Below are 17,041 nucleotides of genomic sequence, written 5' to 3'. Positions count from 1 at the left end.
TCATTGTAATTTAAGAGTTGTCTTGGATTCAGGTAAATATGGCAGATTAGTGATTCTCAACTCTAGGATGCCATATGATCCTTTTAAAAGATACAGTGCTAAAATTAGTGGTAGAGGTACAGACTCCTGCACCATGATTTACAAGATAAACCCTGAGATTTCAAATAGGAATCCAAAGCATTAAAACATTCTGACCTGTTGTGGTCTTTCCAAGTTCTTTGCCACCAAAGAATTGCTCTGTTACTTATCTGTGGCACTTTTTGAGAGGTGCCTCGAGTAAAAAAGTTGAGAACCCTGACCCAGATTAAACAGATCAGTGGTTAAATAGCTCTCCTTGTTAGGAGAGCCTGCCTCAGCAAATGCTAATTGTTAAAAAAAAAGATTGGACTAGAGTCCCTTCTGGGCTTAAAATTTATGAAATACAGCATGTATGACCTGGTACTCTACCCTGGTTTGCTGTTAATACACAAGAATGGACTTTCTACAGAACTGTGTAGTAACACAGGACTGTGAAGTACCTTATATACTAGACTGCAGTATCCTGCTCTTGTGAACAGCTATGTTGAAGCATAAATTTAGGAAGGGGATTATTTATCTCAAAAGTTTTTTATGTGGCTTGTGTTATGCCTATTGGAAGGCTGGTTCAGAATATCTGTCCTTATAGGCTAGAAACATTTTAATTTCAACTTGCAATCAGTGGAGAGCAGGGGTGGGCAATTATTTTGAGTGGAGAGCTGCTTACTGAGGGCCGCATGATGGGCAGATAAATATTAATTTTCTAAACTTTTTAAGGGGCCTGCGGGCTGCATTTTGCCCACCCCCGGTGTAGAGCCATCACTGCTCTTTTAACCTACCTTACTCTCTTCTTTTCCCAGGCTGCCTTTCACAAGCATCCTGCATGGTGATCAGAGCCTGTGTTCTGTTATTTTTATGGGGTTTCTATAGTGTAATCAGGCCTCTGCTTTACAGTGAAACCCAAACAACTCTTTGAAAGTGGTCTGCTTTGTTTCCTTAACCATCTCGAGCAGGCTTTGTACCTTCCTGCTTTGTGCTGGCCATAATTCAGGGAAAGGGTGACTTTCTGGTAGGTGGGCAAGGTTAGTACACTGCTTTTTGAATTGCTAAGGATGCTGTATTGAGGAAGGAGCAGGTAATGGTTAAAGCAGGAACTCAGGATTCTGGTTTTGACTTTCATATAATTTAACAGAGTAATGGTGCAGCAGTTCACCTGATTTATGTAGACATTATGCATGACTACTTCCTTCCACAAGAGGAAGGTGACATTTTTAAAACTCCTGTGCTTCCTAGTGCGTTCTTTCTTGGCTGCAAGCTTCTTGTAGGTGAGGGTTTATCTTGCATTAGGCACATTTTCTAGATCCCATCTGAATGTTTTGGGAGTGGGGAGAGGAGCTGTGCAACTGTCCTACTTATAAATGCACCTTATTTTTGAGGATACAAGAAATTACAATGATAGCAATTGGAAAGGCTTCTGCCAGCCTCTCTCTACTCCTATAAAGTGAATAGCCTCTTGACCAGTTAAATGCTCAAAAATTACTCTGCAATGTAAATAAGTTGGACAGCATTGGGCACTGACCAACTGAGAATGCAAATAGAAACTGACTGTCAAAAGCAGAAAAGGAAGCTCCATGCATCTTGCAAGAAAACATGTCAGAAGAGATGCAGAATGGGGCAATGGAAAGAATCAAACCACAGTCATAGAAGGGGTGGGGAAGAAACACAGGAATCATGGTCTTGAAAGCAAGAGTGCTGCTCTAATGCCCTACGAGAATTGGGAGGTAAGACTTGCACTTGCTACACAGTGCATCTAATTTTGAAGGACTATTCTTAGATTTTCAAGATCTTGTTTTAATTTGTGCAGGGGTGTCACCTTGCCAGCAGTCAGATTTCAGTGGATGTCAGAACTGGTCCTGACAATTTGCTTAGTTGCCAATCATTGAAGAATCAGTTTCAGGCAAAATACAAAGCGTACTCACTCAAGACAGAGTTGGTTACATCAACTATAATTTAAATGTTATATTTTACGTAAATATGTAGAGGCACTGCATATTATCTCCAGTGATAGAAATGTTTGTTCTCTAGACATTTAGAAAGGTTGCTTTCTCTTGACAGAGAAAAAGATTAAAACCAGTCAAGCTGGGTCCCACTGAAAAATGTGTGTATGGCTAGATTCAGTCAGTAGGGTTAAGCTTCTTTCTGATGCTGCTGTTCTTATTCCTTTGCCTTTAGTTCCTGATTATACCTGTAGAAAACAGATAAGGAAAGTCAGCATATAGTAAACTGAAGCAGAGTTTGAAAGCACACTGTCTTTGGAACATCTTCATAATAATGTTACTCTCTCAAACAGTTACCATTCTGCTTGCAGTTCACATTGTTTAACTTTTATAAACCACATGATCCCACTACTAAATACCCTTACCCACACTAGAAGGTAAACTAACTGCAAATGCTAGGCATTTTTCATCTGGTGGCTTGCATCCGACAGCTTGTCTAACTTTATCCCACCTATGCAGTTGGTCTAATAAAGTTACCCTAAAAATCCTTGCCTCAAAATTACTAACAAAGGCTCCCAAGCAGCTGAGCAAACATTGGACTCCTCAATGAAGTGGCAGCTTCTGGCTTTGTTCTAGCTTATCACTGCAGTAGCAATTTATAGAACTGGTGCAACTTTTAAAGCAGAAACTCCTGGAGATCTTACACAAGTAATTTCTTTAAGCCCAATTAAAATACCAGAAACAGCACATTAAGTTTGGTACCTGTAATAACAGGTACCAACTTAGATGTGCCATAAAATCAGCGCCACTGTGCAGTAGCAGCAATGCACATCTTTTAGATGATAATGCATAATAGACTAGTTCTACTGTGCACTGGCATGGCTTTTGCCATGATGTGCTAATGCGCAGTAAAGTTATTCTTTTGAACTTCTAGCATCTTGTGTAGATATGCCTAATAAAGGCTCCTATACACATGCAGGGAGGCTGCTCTGACATGCTGTAATTACAGAGAGTTGAAGCAGACTTGATAGCATCTTCTGGAGCATGGCAATTGCTGCACTCCAGCAGATTCCAGTGTCATGTGCATCAGTGTCCCCATACTGAAAAATGGCAGCAGGGTGCTTTAAAGTTTGGTTGAGGAGCTTTAGTTCAAAAGTGCCCCACTGCCATTTTTCAGCACAGGGACACTGATGCATCTGACACTGGATGCTTTAATTAGCACTAATTAAAGTGCCTTCCTCCCTGCCCCTAACCCCCCCCCCCCCCCCGTGATGAACCCTGGAAATGCAGAAGCCACCTAAAATAGCTTTTTTATTTTAGTAATGAGAATCCTCCTGTTACTTTCTAGTACATACCTCCATATTCGAAAGAGCTGGGAACCACCAGCACAGCCAACAAAGAAATTCACGGTAAACAGGCCCCAGTTTTTAGGTATGATAACTAGAGAGTACCTTGACCAAATAAGGCCTGTAAAACAACAACAGAATTATTCTCAATATTCAAACAAACAAAATATGTATACATACACTAGGAAATTGCCTGTCAAGAACAACTGATGAATTTCAAGCGACAAAAAACAGGTAGATTTTACTTTTTATATTTTATTAAATAAGTTACATATTTATAAAAACTTAAATAAAATAGACTGAACATTTGAAGATACCAATCTGGTATCTTCCAGCGGGCTGGAGGCATACCCACCCATGCTGCCGTGCCCCCTGCTCCCAACAAGCCATACAAGGGGACTTGGTAGCAGCTTACCACTACATCAGAGGCATACATCAAAGGGCTTGGTGAACAACTGTTCACCAGGGCACCCTTGAAGAAAACCAGGAGTAATGGCCACAAAGTCCTGGAAGACTTTCAGGCTCAACATCAGGAAAAACTTATTCAGTGTCCAGACTGTGGAATAAGCTCCCTCCAGAGGTGGTACAGTCACTTACCCTGGAAATCTTCAAGAGGAGACTGGACAGTCACCTTGCTGAGGTTACCTGACCCCACCCAGCTTTCCTACCTGGTACAGGGGGCTGGACCCAATGATATTCTGAGGTCCCTTCCAGCCCTACAATCTATGAATCCATGGCATATTTAAAACTGCAGTTTTTGGCTCCCAGTTTATCAGCAGTAAGTAGTGGGGCTGCCGGAACCCTCCACCAAGCCAAGGGCAGGGGACCCCTTGGCAAAACAAGCAAGATTAAAGGAGCTACCAGGCAGTGCACTTCCATCACAATTTTGTTAGGTCCCTATCTAGAGCTGTGTCAGACCTGCATTATACTGAGTTTCTTGGAAAGAGAAGAAACAGCCTACATTAACAAACTAGGACTGAAACTATTAAAAAAAATTAATCCCAACTGATTGCAAGATTAAAAAAAATGGTCTCAATTAATTGCAATTTTAATAGCAGTTAAACAATTGTCAACACCCCCCACCCAACAGCCCAGTCTATGTGCCCTCTGGCTCCTTCCCACCACCACCAACAGTGCACAGCTCCAGCTTCAACCCTGGCCCATCCCACGCCCTCTCCAGACTTGCCCTGGCAAGAGCAGACCAGCTGGAACCCATGTAAACACCTCCGACTCTGGTCCGGTCCGCCCCACCCCGCACTGCTCCAAACTCACCTGTCCATGCTAAGCAGTGGTAGCAGCCAGGCAGAAGCTGCTGCTCAGTGCAGAGGAAAAGCAGCCCCTCCCTTTCACCACCGCCAGGCCCTTCATGCTGCAGCTACCTGGAGCCCATGCCTGGGCTGCCCCGTGGCTCCTCTGCATTGCCACTGCTGCCCTGCTGGGCAGCCCAGAGGGAGCAGTGACAGCAGCAGAAAGAAGCTGCAGGGCAACCTGGATGTAGGCTCTGGGATGCTGCAGCAAGAATGGCCTGGCAGCAGTGAGGAAAAGGGGCCGCTTTTCCCCTATGCCGAGTAGCAGCTTTTACCAGGTCACTGCCACTGCTGCTTAGCATGGACAGGTGAGTCTGGAGCAGGCACTGGGTGGGCCATGGTCAGGGCCGTGTGTATGGGTTCTAGCTGGTCCACTCCCCTGGTCAAAATGATATGAATGATTTACACATTAATTTCTTATCACGTTGATCGTGTAAGTTAACTGATAGCCCCAGAACAAAGTCAGCAGAAGTAATTTTCAATTGGTACAACTGCAAGTTAAGGACCAGATGATCCTTATATCTCTTCCAGCCCTGTGACTTTACGTGGATACTTATACTAAAGTAAGGGTAGGTTTGCTTTTTTTTTTTTTTTCCTTGCTAAAATGGCTTCTATAGTTACACAAATGAAACCAAAAGTTGTTTGTCTGAAACCCCTTAAGTTGTACACTAGTGTGCACCCATGATTCTGTGTAAATAAGACTAATACCGTCATTACTCCTACACTATTGTTTATGGATATGTTTATTTTTCTTCCTTCTCTTTCCCATTCCTTCCTCTTATATACTCTTTAGAAGTTCTGTGCATACACCAAGGGGTACTTGAACCCCTATGAGAAACTTTGCTGCTACTGGTATTGCTTTATCTTCCTTCTCAGACAACCCCCAAAATATTTGCAGATTTTCCTTACCATCATGACCAATATTTGCAAATTCTCCTGGTGGAGTGGTGCAGTACTGGTTTACAGGTTACACAGACTGGCCCTGCATTCCAGATCCAGCATATATCCTGGAGTGGCCGAAGTAGACACTGCCCAAGGCCTGGTTCTTCTCCAGGGCTGTCCTGCATGGGCCTGGTGCCACTATCATCAGTCTGTGTTACATGCAGCAGCTGTTTTGCTGCTCCAGGATCTAAGCTGGAGCAGGCACCATGTGTAACACATGGGGCCATTCAGCAAGCCCCACATGCTGCCTTCAGGTTACTCCAAGACCTATGGGAAGCACTGGGGGCTAGATGATATGGCTCTGCAGGCTGAATTTTTAACACTCCGATCTACCAAGTAATGTTAATAGAAAATACCTGGGCATCTAGAGAGAGGGAGGTATTTTAATAGCAGGTATAAGTTAAAAAACTTTGCATCTTATACTACTACGATTATGTTTCTAGACAGTCAATTTACTATTTAATTGAGGCTTAGCCACTGATTATTTTTTTAAATGGATAAGATCAAGAATTTTTAAAATGCTTTTTAGGCACGAAGAGGTGTGTGGTAACAGAACGTTTTTACCTGTAGCCGTCAACACTGCAGACTGTGCTGTGCTCAGTTTTTCTGCTGGTCTCGTCATATCTGCCATTCCAGCACATACCAAACCCTGTAAAAATGAGATAAAACAAGCTTCACTGAGCTGGGAATTTAGGTTCACTCTTGTGCATGCTTCTGACAGTATGGTTCAGAGGTCCCTGGCACTAGGTGCTGTACCTGCACACTTCCTAATACAAGTTAGTTGTGTTTTTAAAAAAAGGTGGGCAGGAGAGAGATATCATACCCTGAGCTGTCTATTTGCAATTGCCTAAATGGTCATTTCATGGGGGTGGGATTGTGGAGAGGAGAGGCAACAGATACAGAACAGTGCCAGTGTATCCCAACAGAAAAATTCTTAAGGACAGGAGCCAGCAGCCTAGAGCTCACAGGCCACATCCAGAGCCATTTTATCCATCCCATTGAGCCAGGGAGCTTCTGCAACATTTCAACAGTGGTAGAGCAGGATGGGTTGGAAGTGGCCTGCACTTAAAGCCAGGCTCTGTTAGTGACACCCCCCCCCACCACCACCACTGTAAGACCATGCCAAGCCCTGCTTCAAGAGACAGCAGCTACCCCAGATTATTTCACGTGAGCTTTAGTTTCCCTGCAAACATGTTCCTACAGAAAACTCAATTTTAACACTCAAGCTTTCAAAATCCAGGCCCATGTGAAGTGTCTTCCAAACATTTTGAATTTGGATATGTACATTAGATGCAAAGAGCTTACTATTATGACACCCAGACACTGAAGCAACAGGAGAGACCATTCTGTATGGACAGCATAAAGAACACTAATACTTACAGGCATTGCAGCACTTTAATTTTATTGGACTTCTACAGGAAAAATAGTCCTGGATCTTGCCTTCCTGACTGATGAGAGTTTTGGGCAAAGACAAAGTGGACAAGAAAGGCCAGACAAAACAATGTTAAGATAAAACAAAAACAGAGAAAAATAAAGGTTTGTTATTGTATTAAATCTAGGGTCAGAAACAACCCAAAACTGCTCTTAGTTCTGGTGTCACAGTGTGTAGGAAGAGGCTATGCAAGTAATAGGCACGAAGAGACTTCCACTGGACAAAACAAAAGATAGGATTGTTTAGAGAAAGGCAACATGACAGACTTGTAAAAGTCATCTGAGTGTTCCTAGTTGTCTAGTTTTTTTTAGATAAAAGGGATGTCACTTAAAACTTGGCTTTCAATTTCAACCCATTTCCTATTTGTAGCATTTATGAAAGGCAACTGGTTGAACTCATTACCACAAGAAAAGGCCAGATACTCAGCAAAATTGAAAGACTAGAGAGATATTTATGTGGATAAATGACATCCACCATTACAAAACTGGGTAATATAATGGACAGACACTCAAGCTTCACAGCATAGGCCAGCTGCTAGCAGGAAGGAACAAGATTACTCTCCTCAAGTGTTTGATAATGGTTATCCAGCAACCAGTGCTGAACACTGAGAATGAGACACAATCAGCCACAGAAGTGACCTGTCATTACAAATACTATATTCCCACTCTTGGGATAAAGTAATTTCTTTATTATAGCACTGCAGAGTTTTAGAAGAACAGGTAGGAAATATACAAGTGACCATCAAGGCAGAATACCTGCCCTCTGCTGGAAAGAAGCTTCCTTAGTAGTCACTTGTAGTCTACTGGCTGCTGCAGAACAACTTAGCTTGAAAACTACTAGTACAAATAAGGAGTCCTTTAGTTTGATTGATTGAGGCTTGGGAGTGTAGCCTCACTGCATCATGAATGTAGTTCACATGGCTTAATACAGATTAACACAGCAAGCTCCTCACCACTATGGAAGGTGAGAGTCATTTTATCACTTTTGTGTTATCAGAATGATACTCCAGTACGAGTCCAGTAGACTGCTTTCTATGACTTCATAATCTACGCATGATATTCACACAGACCCTGACTGGTAGAGAAGCAGTGGACAGGAGAGTTTGCTTGAAGCCATGGATTGGAGGTGGCAGGGAGAATAATTTGCCTGTCATATCATCTGATACATGAAAGCTGGTAAATATTTTCATGACACTATTCCACAAATACTAGCTGGCTCAAATTTTTGATACTGTGCCAATGGCAACATCGGACCAAAAGCACTAACATGGCTTAGGTCCAGAGTCTGAGATAATAGCCTCATACAGACAATCAGTTTCTCCTGGAAGAGTTGCTGCTCTCCCAGGAGAAAATGCAAGTGTACAGATGTTCAGACCTTTTGTTCCATAGTGAAAATGGCTGCTCCAACAGAAAAATAACTTGGGAACAACCAGGGTTAAATCATTCCCATGAGAGCTGTCTATATATGCTGTAGTTTGTCTCAGAAGAGAAAACAGTCTTCCAGCATTTCCCCCCCTCCCTTCCAGGAAGACTTTGTCCCTTGCTGGAGTCTGATACTTCAGCAGAGAGAATATGCCCCCTTCACAATCTCCACATTTTGCTGCAGGGAAACAGGCTGACCATGGGCAAGTCTGGGTCAGCCAACCAGATCCGTTACCAGGGAGGCTAAGGAACAGTGTCAGGCAGCGTTAGCGGCAACCCCCTGCCCCAGGCTGAACAGTGTCATCAGCATTGCAAGCTCGCCACTCTTCAGGGGCTCAGCATTTGAATGTTTGTACATGTGGCTCTGGATACATTTCTTTACCGGAACAAACCTGGGAGAATTCTCCGAAGTTATTTGTATGTGTGTGTATGCAGCCAGAGACCCTGAGCGTGGACTTGCCTTATCAAACCACTACATTTTAGAACACCAGAACTACAAATCGGGACATGAACTATGAAGGCCATTTAACTGAGTCGTTTTAAACTTTTTTTGATGGTTACAATATTAGTGCAAACTTTGCTTAACACACTGCACAGGTAACACATCTAAAGTTACTGAAGAAGCATAAATACCTCTTGGCATGAACAGCCTATCAAGTCAAACTCTATTCTACACTACCCTTCAATAGGGTGGAGACACCACTTGTTCAAAATAACCTCATAGCCCTCCCTATCTGCAGATCTGTTCAAGCTGTCTCAAGATGATCGACTTGCAGGAGAAAATATTGTTGGCTTGTTAAGATACTGCGTTTCAGAGAGAAAGTCTGTATTGGACCTGGCTTATCCAGACCATGGGCAGGATTCTATTTCACAACAGAGGCATCAAGGGAAATGCTTAACTCCTAGGAGGTTAGTGAAGGGTAAGTTGCTTTCACAACAGTATTAGCTTCAGTACACTGCACCTACAACCCCTCCTGCACCACTCCCAGAGCTGCACTCACAGTGTGCTTCTTCACATCTAAACAACTTAACAACAAATGTAACCTGAATAACCTAGAGCACAGGCACTGAACAGGACTAGGTCATATTCCTTTTGGGTTGAAGAAGGTAACTCTCAGACCTGCAGAAAAGGTACGTGTACCAGCCACATGGATTGCTATTCCATACTTACCCATTTCATAACAGGTGCCCAGAAAAACACTGTCTTGGGACCTGCAAAAGAGTGAAATATTTAAGCAACTGTAAAGTTTGTTATGTCCTTACACATATTTGTATTACCATATTTTAACAATTTCTGCAAATTGTACCATGCCTTGCATCCAGCACGATTTACACATAGTATATAAAATAAAAACACTTTATTACAAAGATGAGTCTCTAACCTCACAATCCATGGAACCTGTCTTAATCTAACATTAGGTGAAGGAACAGCTATAATAAGCAAGCAGAAAGTAGATTCCTGGCTAGCAGCACTTAGAAGCCTGCATTACTCATAGATCCAGTCTTACAGCAAGCTTTGCCATCAAAAGACTTGATCTAGCCAGTACGTTCAATTGTCTTTTGTCCTTAGGACAGTACTAATGAGGCAATAACTATTGTCCACCCACCTAAGCTTCAAGGAGATTTGCTGTAGCTTGTTAGCAAGTGAAGAAAAAAGGCTACAATTAAAAATGCAAGTAGAATTCAGGGAGGCCATGGTGATTATTCATGTTGGACTTTGCCCAGCAGAGCTACCATTCATAATCTGGAAAAGAAGGAAAACTATGACCATGAGTCTGTCTCATTCAAAACATGGTAGGTTCATACCTGCTTAGGGTCTCTGACTGGGAGTACAGTATCCCAACTTCCAAAAAAAAAAAAAACCACCAAAAACCAGACATGGGGTGAAAAATGCCTCTGTGTTTTTGTATTCTTATCAACACAAGTGGCAGAGGTTAGGTGCCTGAGTTGGTAGCTTGCTTGTCAAGCACATTTATGCTCCATTGAGGGTCTCAATAGTTAATGCAAGTTTGCAACACACTATTCTTCCCATACAGTACAAAGTCCAGTGCTGTTAAGCAAACTGGCAGAGTAGGAGAAACTGAAAATGTAAAAGAATAATCCATTCCCAAGAGCTGAGTCAATTTGGCAATACTGCAGTGTTGTAACAGATTAAAGCCTCCATCCCATTCAGTTTGTCATCTGATCTGCAAATTCTCTAAAGCACAGGTACACAAGGTACATTTAGGGGTTCATTTATTGTATCCACATTACTGTTACACACATCTTGGAAACTAGAAGTGGTCACTAATGTTACTAGACTGTGGTAGAGTTTGTACAGCTGAATCTCATGATGCTATTAAATGCCTCTGTTTCTAACAGATTGCTAATACTAAGTTCTAGGAAACATTCTCTCTAGACTTACAGAATTTAAAGCTAGCTTTTCACTAAAGAATAAATAGGAAAAAAGTCCCAGGAATTTGGAGATCTGGAATTTAGACAGCTATCATCATCTTAGTGATAGATATCTGATCCATCTCTCAGTGGGCAGTACTTTGCTTACAATATATAACATACTCTCCTTAAGGGAGTTTTATTTTGCTGACTTGTGTAACAGGTCTTTTTTAGATTTTTCCTTTTGTAATCAACATGCGATATTATGAAATTATGGTCAACAAACATCTGTTCCATTCTTCTACAAAGTATCTGCACGTACGGCACAAAAATGGCAATTTCCTTCTTAAAGAGACTTCTTTCTGCTCTTATACAATTCCTTCTAAAGAGCAATACTAGTTTTGTGACCATTCTAGCAGAACTTGGAACAGGCAACCTGTTTTTTTAAATGTGTGTGTTCTAGCTGGCAAGCACAGAAAGAGGTACCTAGCAAGGTACAGCAGCAGAACCAGAGCAAGTGTCAGTGACTTAAACAGAAAAATTCCTGTAGTATCAAGCACCTATGACCACCTTGAGTCCAGAAGGATCAGAGATAACCAAAGTATTTTGGCTCAAGTAGTTCAAGTATTTTGTCTTCTGGTGTATTTGAGGCTCATACCCTAAGTTTGATTTATTTTAAGCTTACACTCTAGTAAAAATGCCATTTTATCATGAATAGCAGTAGCGTACTGTAGCAGTACTATCCATAAAGATTCATTACGAGGCAGTTATTTGGCAAGTATGAAAACTAAAATGGAGGTTCTGTACTGTATGAAAACTGCCAGTTGCAGCATTTGGCCTGAATGTTCCTGACAAGGTCTCCGCTTAATATACTACTAGATCTGCAGACCCAGTTTTACAACAGACACTGCACTGCCTGTTTGAACTTCTACATTTTTTTTTCTAAACCGTAAACTTCATTACACCTGCCACCTCCCCAAATAGTTAAAGATTAAAAGCACTCATGACCACACCATGCAGAATAAAAAACAATATAATGTATCAAGTGTGTTTTTTACCATACCAAAATAAAGTTTCCCAAGTGTAGCTTATCATTATATCGCACAGTGTCAAGCGAAAGCCTTTTCTACTTGGGCCTTATGCTTCTCTGCCAAATCAGGTTTGAACACTTCTGCTAAGAAGTTACTAAATTGTTTCCCTGCCCAGGGTTGAAAGAACCATCGTTGAAAGAACCATCGTCTATGTTCTTACTCTTGTAAACTTTTTCCCTTCTCTCAATCTTTTAGTCTCTTCCACTTCCACAGTTTACAGTTGGTGGCAGCATCAGCCACAAAATTGGATGTCCTTTCCTTCTCTGCATCCGGATCTTACTGGGGAGGATGCCTTGAAAAGCCCTGTAAAAGAGACTGGAGCAGTATTTATTTTGGAGCTGGGTGTAACACTGGAGTTGTGGAGCTACACCACCTGCAAATCACATTCTTATTATTTAAAGCTTTAAGTTAGGGCTATGAATGCTCCTCAGACTGGACTTGTAGGTCTTGCAACAGTGACTAGCAGAGGACCCAAGAAGACCTCAGCCACGATCCAAGAGACAGAAGGCAGCGTCTGCTGCATCAGGGGCCCTCCACTCAGAAGTTTTTCTCTTGCAAGTCTGAGCACGTCTGGGGCATCTTTCCAATCACCAGTTCTAAACATGCTTAGTTCTTCAAGATTATGACAAGGGCCCTTTGTCACCCCTCGTGCTAGGCAGAGTGATGTTATATTCCAGCCCCCAGGAAGTTGTCCGTTCAAGTTGTTTAGCAATTGACTGTACTTGCAAACTTGAAAACATGCATAGCGTAAACACCCCTTTTCTGTGCAATTTCCTCTAAATGCCTTCTTCCCCTCTTAAACAAGGGCACCCTATCAGCTCCCAATCCAATAAACCAGTACACACACTTGAAGAAAAGGCTTCAGAAAAGCTAGGTTGTAGTTTTTAAAGCCATGAGTTTTGGAGTATCTTTTGACTGCTCTGCTAAATGCATGGAGTTTTAAGACAGATATGGTAGTGGGTGACAATGAAGGGAGGAAGTGGCTTGCAAGGCTGTTTAGAAGACAAGAAATTATGGAAAAAATGAAATAAATTACCAGTTAATCAAAATGAAATACATCCAGTTCCTCTAAACAGAAGAAAAATGAAAGCCACTTGATGAGTTTACAAGAGCATATTAACTAAATGGACTAAATGGAATTCATCCAGATGGCAATAATCATCCCAGAGTATTCCGAGACAAAATGACTTGCTTCTAAAAGTTGACCAACAAGGCTTTGTCTAATTTGGACCCAGTGGACTTGACTTCATTTGTGAAGTCCTTCTGAAAAAGGAATAGCTATCCATGATTAAGGCAGCTTGGAACATAGTGAACAACAGGAAAGGAGCACAAGCCAAATTCTGTCTCTCTATTGCTAGCAGCAGCTTTCCACCACCTGGCAGCCAATCCATGTGGAGGAGTCAGCTGGTTACCTCTCATTTTGGTCAGACATCGTCATTGTCCTTAGGCAACCTTTGTTGCTGAAAGACTAACAGAACAGAAGGTTTTTTGAAAACTGGGATCAGTATTCGAATGGAAGGTTTCTACCAGTTGAAAGTAAAGGGTAGTTGTTAGGCAGATGCAAGTGACTTATAATCTAGAAGGAACGTCCTTGTTATTAAGTGAGGTCATAAAACCAGACTTCACCAGGAGGGATTAGAAGCTTTTTAATTGTTTCCATATGGGATGGATTTTGTCCTAGCAAAATGTGCCCAAGAGTTCTGGAGATGAGAGGCCCATCTAAAGAACAGGTGTCCAGTAAAATGATCAAATGGGTATGAAAACTGAAGCTGTCAATAAGGACAACCTGGGATTTATTTGTGCAAAAAGAGAAAAATCACTACAATACTTTGTTACTTCAGGTACTGTTCATTGCCCTGAAGTGGCCCTGGCTTAGCCCATAGATGATATTCAAACCTCAGTAGTGAAACATTGCCTCCTGTTTGTAATACAGTACTCCAGTTCAGATGAAGAAGGAACAAATGTGCTAGTCTCTGTGGCCACTGTAATGTTCCCCATCTATGAAAAGCAAGCAGACAGAAATAGCTGCACTTTAGGCATTCAGTTTTGGACACCTTTATTGCAAATGCACTGAACACTTAGAGCTCATCTAAACAGGAAAGTTTGATCAGTTTAATTGTTCAAACTAGTCAAATGAAACCAGTGCATTATACTGGTATTGATTTTCATAGATTTCGTAGATTCCTAGAGTAGGAAGGGACCTAGTAGATTGTCAGGTCCGACGCCCTGCTCCAGGCAGGAAAGAGCGCTGGGGTCTGGTAACCCCAGACAGATGCCTGTCTAATCTTCTCTTGAACACCTCCAGGGTAAGGGAAAGCACCACCTCCCTTGGAAGCCCATTCCATATTTTGGCAACCCTCACCGTAAAGAATTTCTTCCTTACGTCCAATCTAAATCTGTTCTCCTTCAGTTTGTGGCCATTATTCCTGGTACCCCCCGAGGGGCACCCTGGTAAACAGAGCATCCCCTATTCCCTGCTGGCCCCCCCTAATGACTTTGTAGGCAGCCACATCACCTCTCAGCCTTCCCTTGCAGAGGCTGAAGAGATTCAGATCCCTCAGTCTGTTTTCATAGGGTCTTACCTGCAGCCCCTCAACCATATGAGTAGCCCCCCTCTGAACCCTCTTAAGGTTATCTTCATCCCTCTTGAAGTGTGGGGTCCAAAATGCAGTACTCCATCTGCGGCTTCACCAATGATTTTGGATCAGATTTAATTACACTTAAGTTGGTAAAAGTCACATTTTGCACTGTGTAACTAAAATCACTGTAAAAAAGAAACTGCCTCAAATTCACCCAGTCTTTACTGGAAGCTAATCAGTCACCTAGTTCCATCACTATATCATCACAGTGCACCTAAGAGCACATGCCAAGTAGAGGAAGAGTCAAGGACATGTATATATCCAGAGAAAAGGGCAGCAACAGCAGTCCATGAAATATTAACTTTTCATCAAGCAAGCTATCCAAATGCCTGTGGAATCTGTTGGTTTACCAGATTTTAGGCTGGAAATACTATCTGTTTTCCAAATGTTTTTACTGTGATGAAGTTTCCCTTGTGATTGTCAATTTTGGCCACAGGAGTAAGAACAGCCATTTTGAATATGTATAGCTTGAAATTTTTGGCCACCTTCTGCCCTTTAACACAGGCACACGAGAGCAGAATTTGCCACATCAGTGGTGGGTGAGCACGATTCCTCTTACACTAAAAGCTCCACTGGTATTTTCTGGCATATTCTTCCTTCAAGGCCTCCCATTCTCTCCTCCACCCACAGAAGGCACCAAACAGGATGGTGGACTGAACTGTCAAATTCCCCTCCAGTTAGCAGTGGCAGGAGAGTCTAAAAAGGAATGGTAAAGTACCAGACATATAGGTACATACCAAAGGCATACAACCATAGTAAAACACAGGCCATGGATCAGCATTCGCGTGAAGACAAGATACCTTCACTTTGTTTCGCCAGCTAAAGATAAGCAGCAAAGTCTATCAAGAAATAACTGACCAGAGTTTGGCCTGGTAGTCTTTCCAACTAACCCCCTTCCAACTACCAACACAAAACAGTGTTTGCAGGAGTAAATAAATACAGAGCAGGTGAGGGCAGAAGTTTTACTTCAAGAAAAGCCACACTGTTTTGCTGTCTCTTTAGAAACCCTTTAATCACAGCAGCATCAGCTTCACAAACTGCTCATAAGAGGATCCCAAACCATAAGCCAGCAGGTCCTCAATCTTTTCAGACCCCAGGCACTCTCAGCTGACTGGAGGCACCCCTTGGCACATGCCAGCTTACATTTCCCCCCGTTTTGTTTTTGACAATGAGAAAACAACAGAGCAAAGAACTCAGGAAGGCCGCAATGGGCCAGAATGTTTTAAGCGCAGTTGCTTCTTATAGGAAACCTCCAGGTTTCTACTGTGACTATCTACAGGTCTCACTGTTGCACCACTGTGTGGTGCCCTTGAAGGGAACACAAGGCACCATAGGGTGCCACGTCCTCCAGCTCCTCCTCGAGAATCACTGGCGTGCGTCTACCCAGCCTAGCATGAAGCAACCAGCTGCCACTCCACTGCTGGCAAAGGACCCCAGGAGATGCAGAGCCGTGAGCAGGACCATAGAATAGAAACCTATGCTGAAGCAGCGACTCTGGCCAAGGGATTTTGTCTCGGGCAAGCAAAGGCCGAGAAGCTGCAGGTGACAGTTTCATTCAGATCATCAGTAGCACTGTCCTCATCTCTGTGCCTTGGGATGTTCTCTCCCACCCCAACTCTCCCCTCCGGCCCCATTAACACATTTCTCTCCAGGTCCCCAGTCCCAAACCAAGGGGCAGCATCACACCATGCACGCACAGGGGGAGGTGGCTCGGCACCAGCCCAGCCCAGCCCACAGTTCCCCCCATTCCCAGCTCAGTGCCCACCTGGCAGCAGGTCACACACTCAGAGAGCAGCGGGGTGGGAGGGGACCCGTAGGGCCTGCTGAGCACAATCCCGGTCTTGAGCAGCATCATCCCAGGCCGGGGCCCCCGGGGGGGGTCTCTCGAGCAACCCCAAGAGCAATCTGGGGGTGGAACCGCGCCAAGGTCACGGCGCCTCCTTAGCTGCGACCGTGCCCTTGACCTTGACCCTAACTGACCGTGACCCCAGCTCGGCCGGTACCTGCGGGGTGGTTGTAGAGGGGCCGCAGCCGCGGCGGCAGCTTAAGCTCGATGCGGTCAAGCAGGCGGTGGTAAGAGGCGCGAAGCCCCGCCGCGGCTGCCGCCATCGCCGAACCGGGGAGCAGAGCGGAGCCGGTAACAGCACCTGCCGGCACGACCCGCCGCCCTTCTGCCGGCGCCTGCAGGAAGGGGCTCAGCTCTCCACTCTCGCGAGAGGGGCGAGGCCAGCGGATCGCGCCGCTCATTGGCCCGCTTCGACAACCGGGGGCGGGGCTCAGCGGGTTGCAGTTGCCATGGGTGAAGCGCGGCCCCGCCCCGCTCCTGGAGAGAGGTGACGTCACTCACGGAGGCCAAGCTTTCGGCCATCTTTGCTTAGGTCAGCGGCCGCCTCCTGCCCCTTCCCGAGACAAACATGGGCGCGGCGGTGCTTCACTATAGACCTGCCCAAAGGAAACATGGCCCACTGCCCCCGCGCC

At 43.8% G+C, this 17,041-nt stretch overlaps 1 protein-coding gene across 1 annotated transcript; it reads right to left on the bottom strand.

Annotated features, from left to right (window-relative positions):
* Positions 1 to 1,854: 1,854 nt before the first annotated feature.
* Positions 1,855 to 16,770, bottom strand: MPC2 (mitochondrial pyruvate carrier 2). The gene is made up of 5 exons (XM_019528680.1): positions 16,567 to 16,770; positions 9,632 to 9,672; positions 6,172 to 6,256; positions 3,368 to 3,479; positions 1,855 to 2,260 (listed from the first exon to the last, which is right to left on the bottom strand). Exons 1-5 carry the CDS (start codon positions 16,670 to 16,672, stop codon positions 2,230 to 2,232), a joined length of 375 nt encoding a protein of 124 aa, XP_019384225.1. The 5' UTR covers positions 16,673 to 16,770; the 3' UTR covers positions 1,855 to 2,229.
* Positions 16,771 to 17,041: the final 271 nt, after the last annotated feature.

Source organism: Crocodylus porosus, unplaced genomic scaffold (assembly GCF_001723895.1).
Source record: "Crocodylus porosus isolate Cpor-Errol unplaced genomic scaffold, CroPor_comp1, whole genome shotgun sequence".
Classification (NCBI taxonomy): domain Eukaryota; kingdom Metazoa; phylum Chordata; order Crocodylia; family Crocodylidae; genus Crocodylus; species Crocodylus porosus.
The sequence above is the reverse complement of the archived record's forward strand: the minus strand, read 5'-3'. Positions and strand labels throughout refer to the sequence as shown.

What these genes read in the sequence shown, in the direction of transcription:
- MPC2 (XM_019528680.1), bottom strand. Translation starts at nt 16,672, where the DNA reads ATGGCGGCAGCCGCGGCGGGGCTTCGCGCCTCTTACCACCGCCTGCTT. An exon ending in CCTCTACAACCACCCCGCAG is followed by an intron (nt 9,673 to 16,566) that starts GTACCGGCCGAG and finishes ACTCTTTTGCAG; the next exon opens with GTCCCAAGACAGTGTTTTTC. An exon ending in GGGCACCTGTTATGAAATGG is followed by an intron (nt 6,257 to 9,631) that starts GTAAGTATGGAA and finishes TCATTTTTACAG; the next exon opens with GGTTTGGTATGTGCTGGAAT.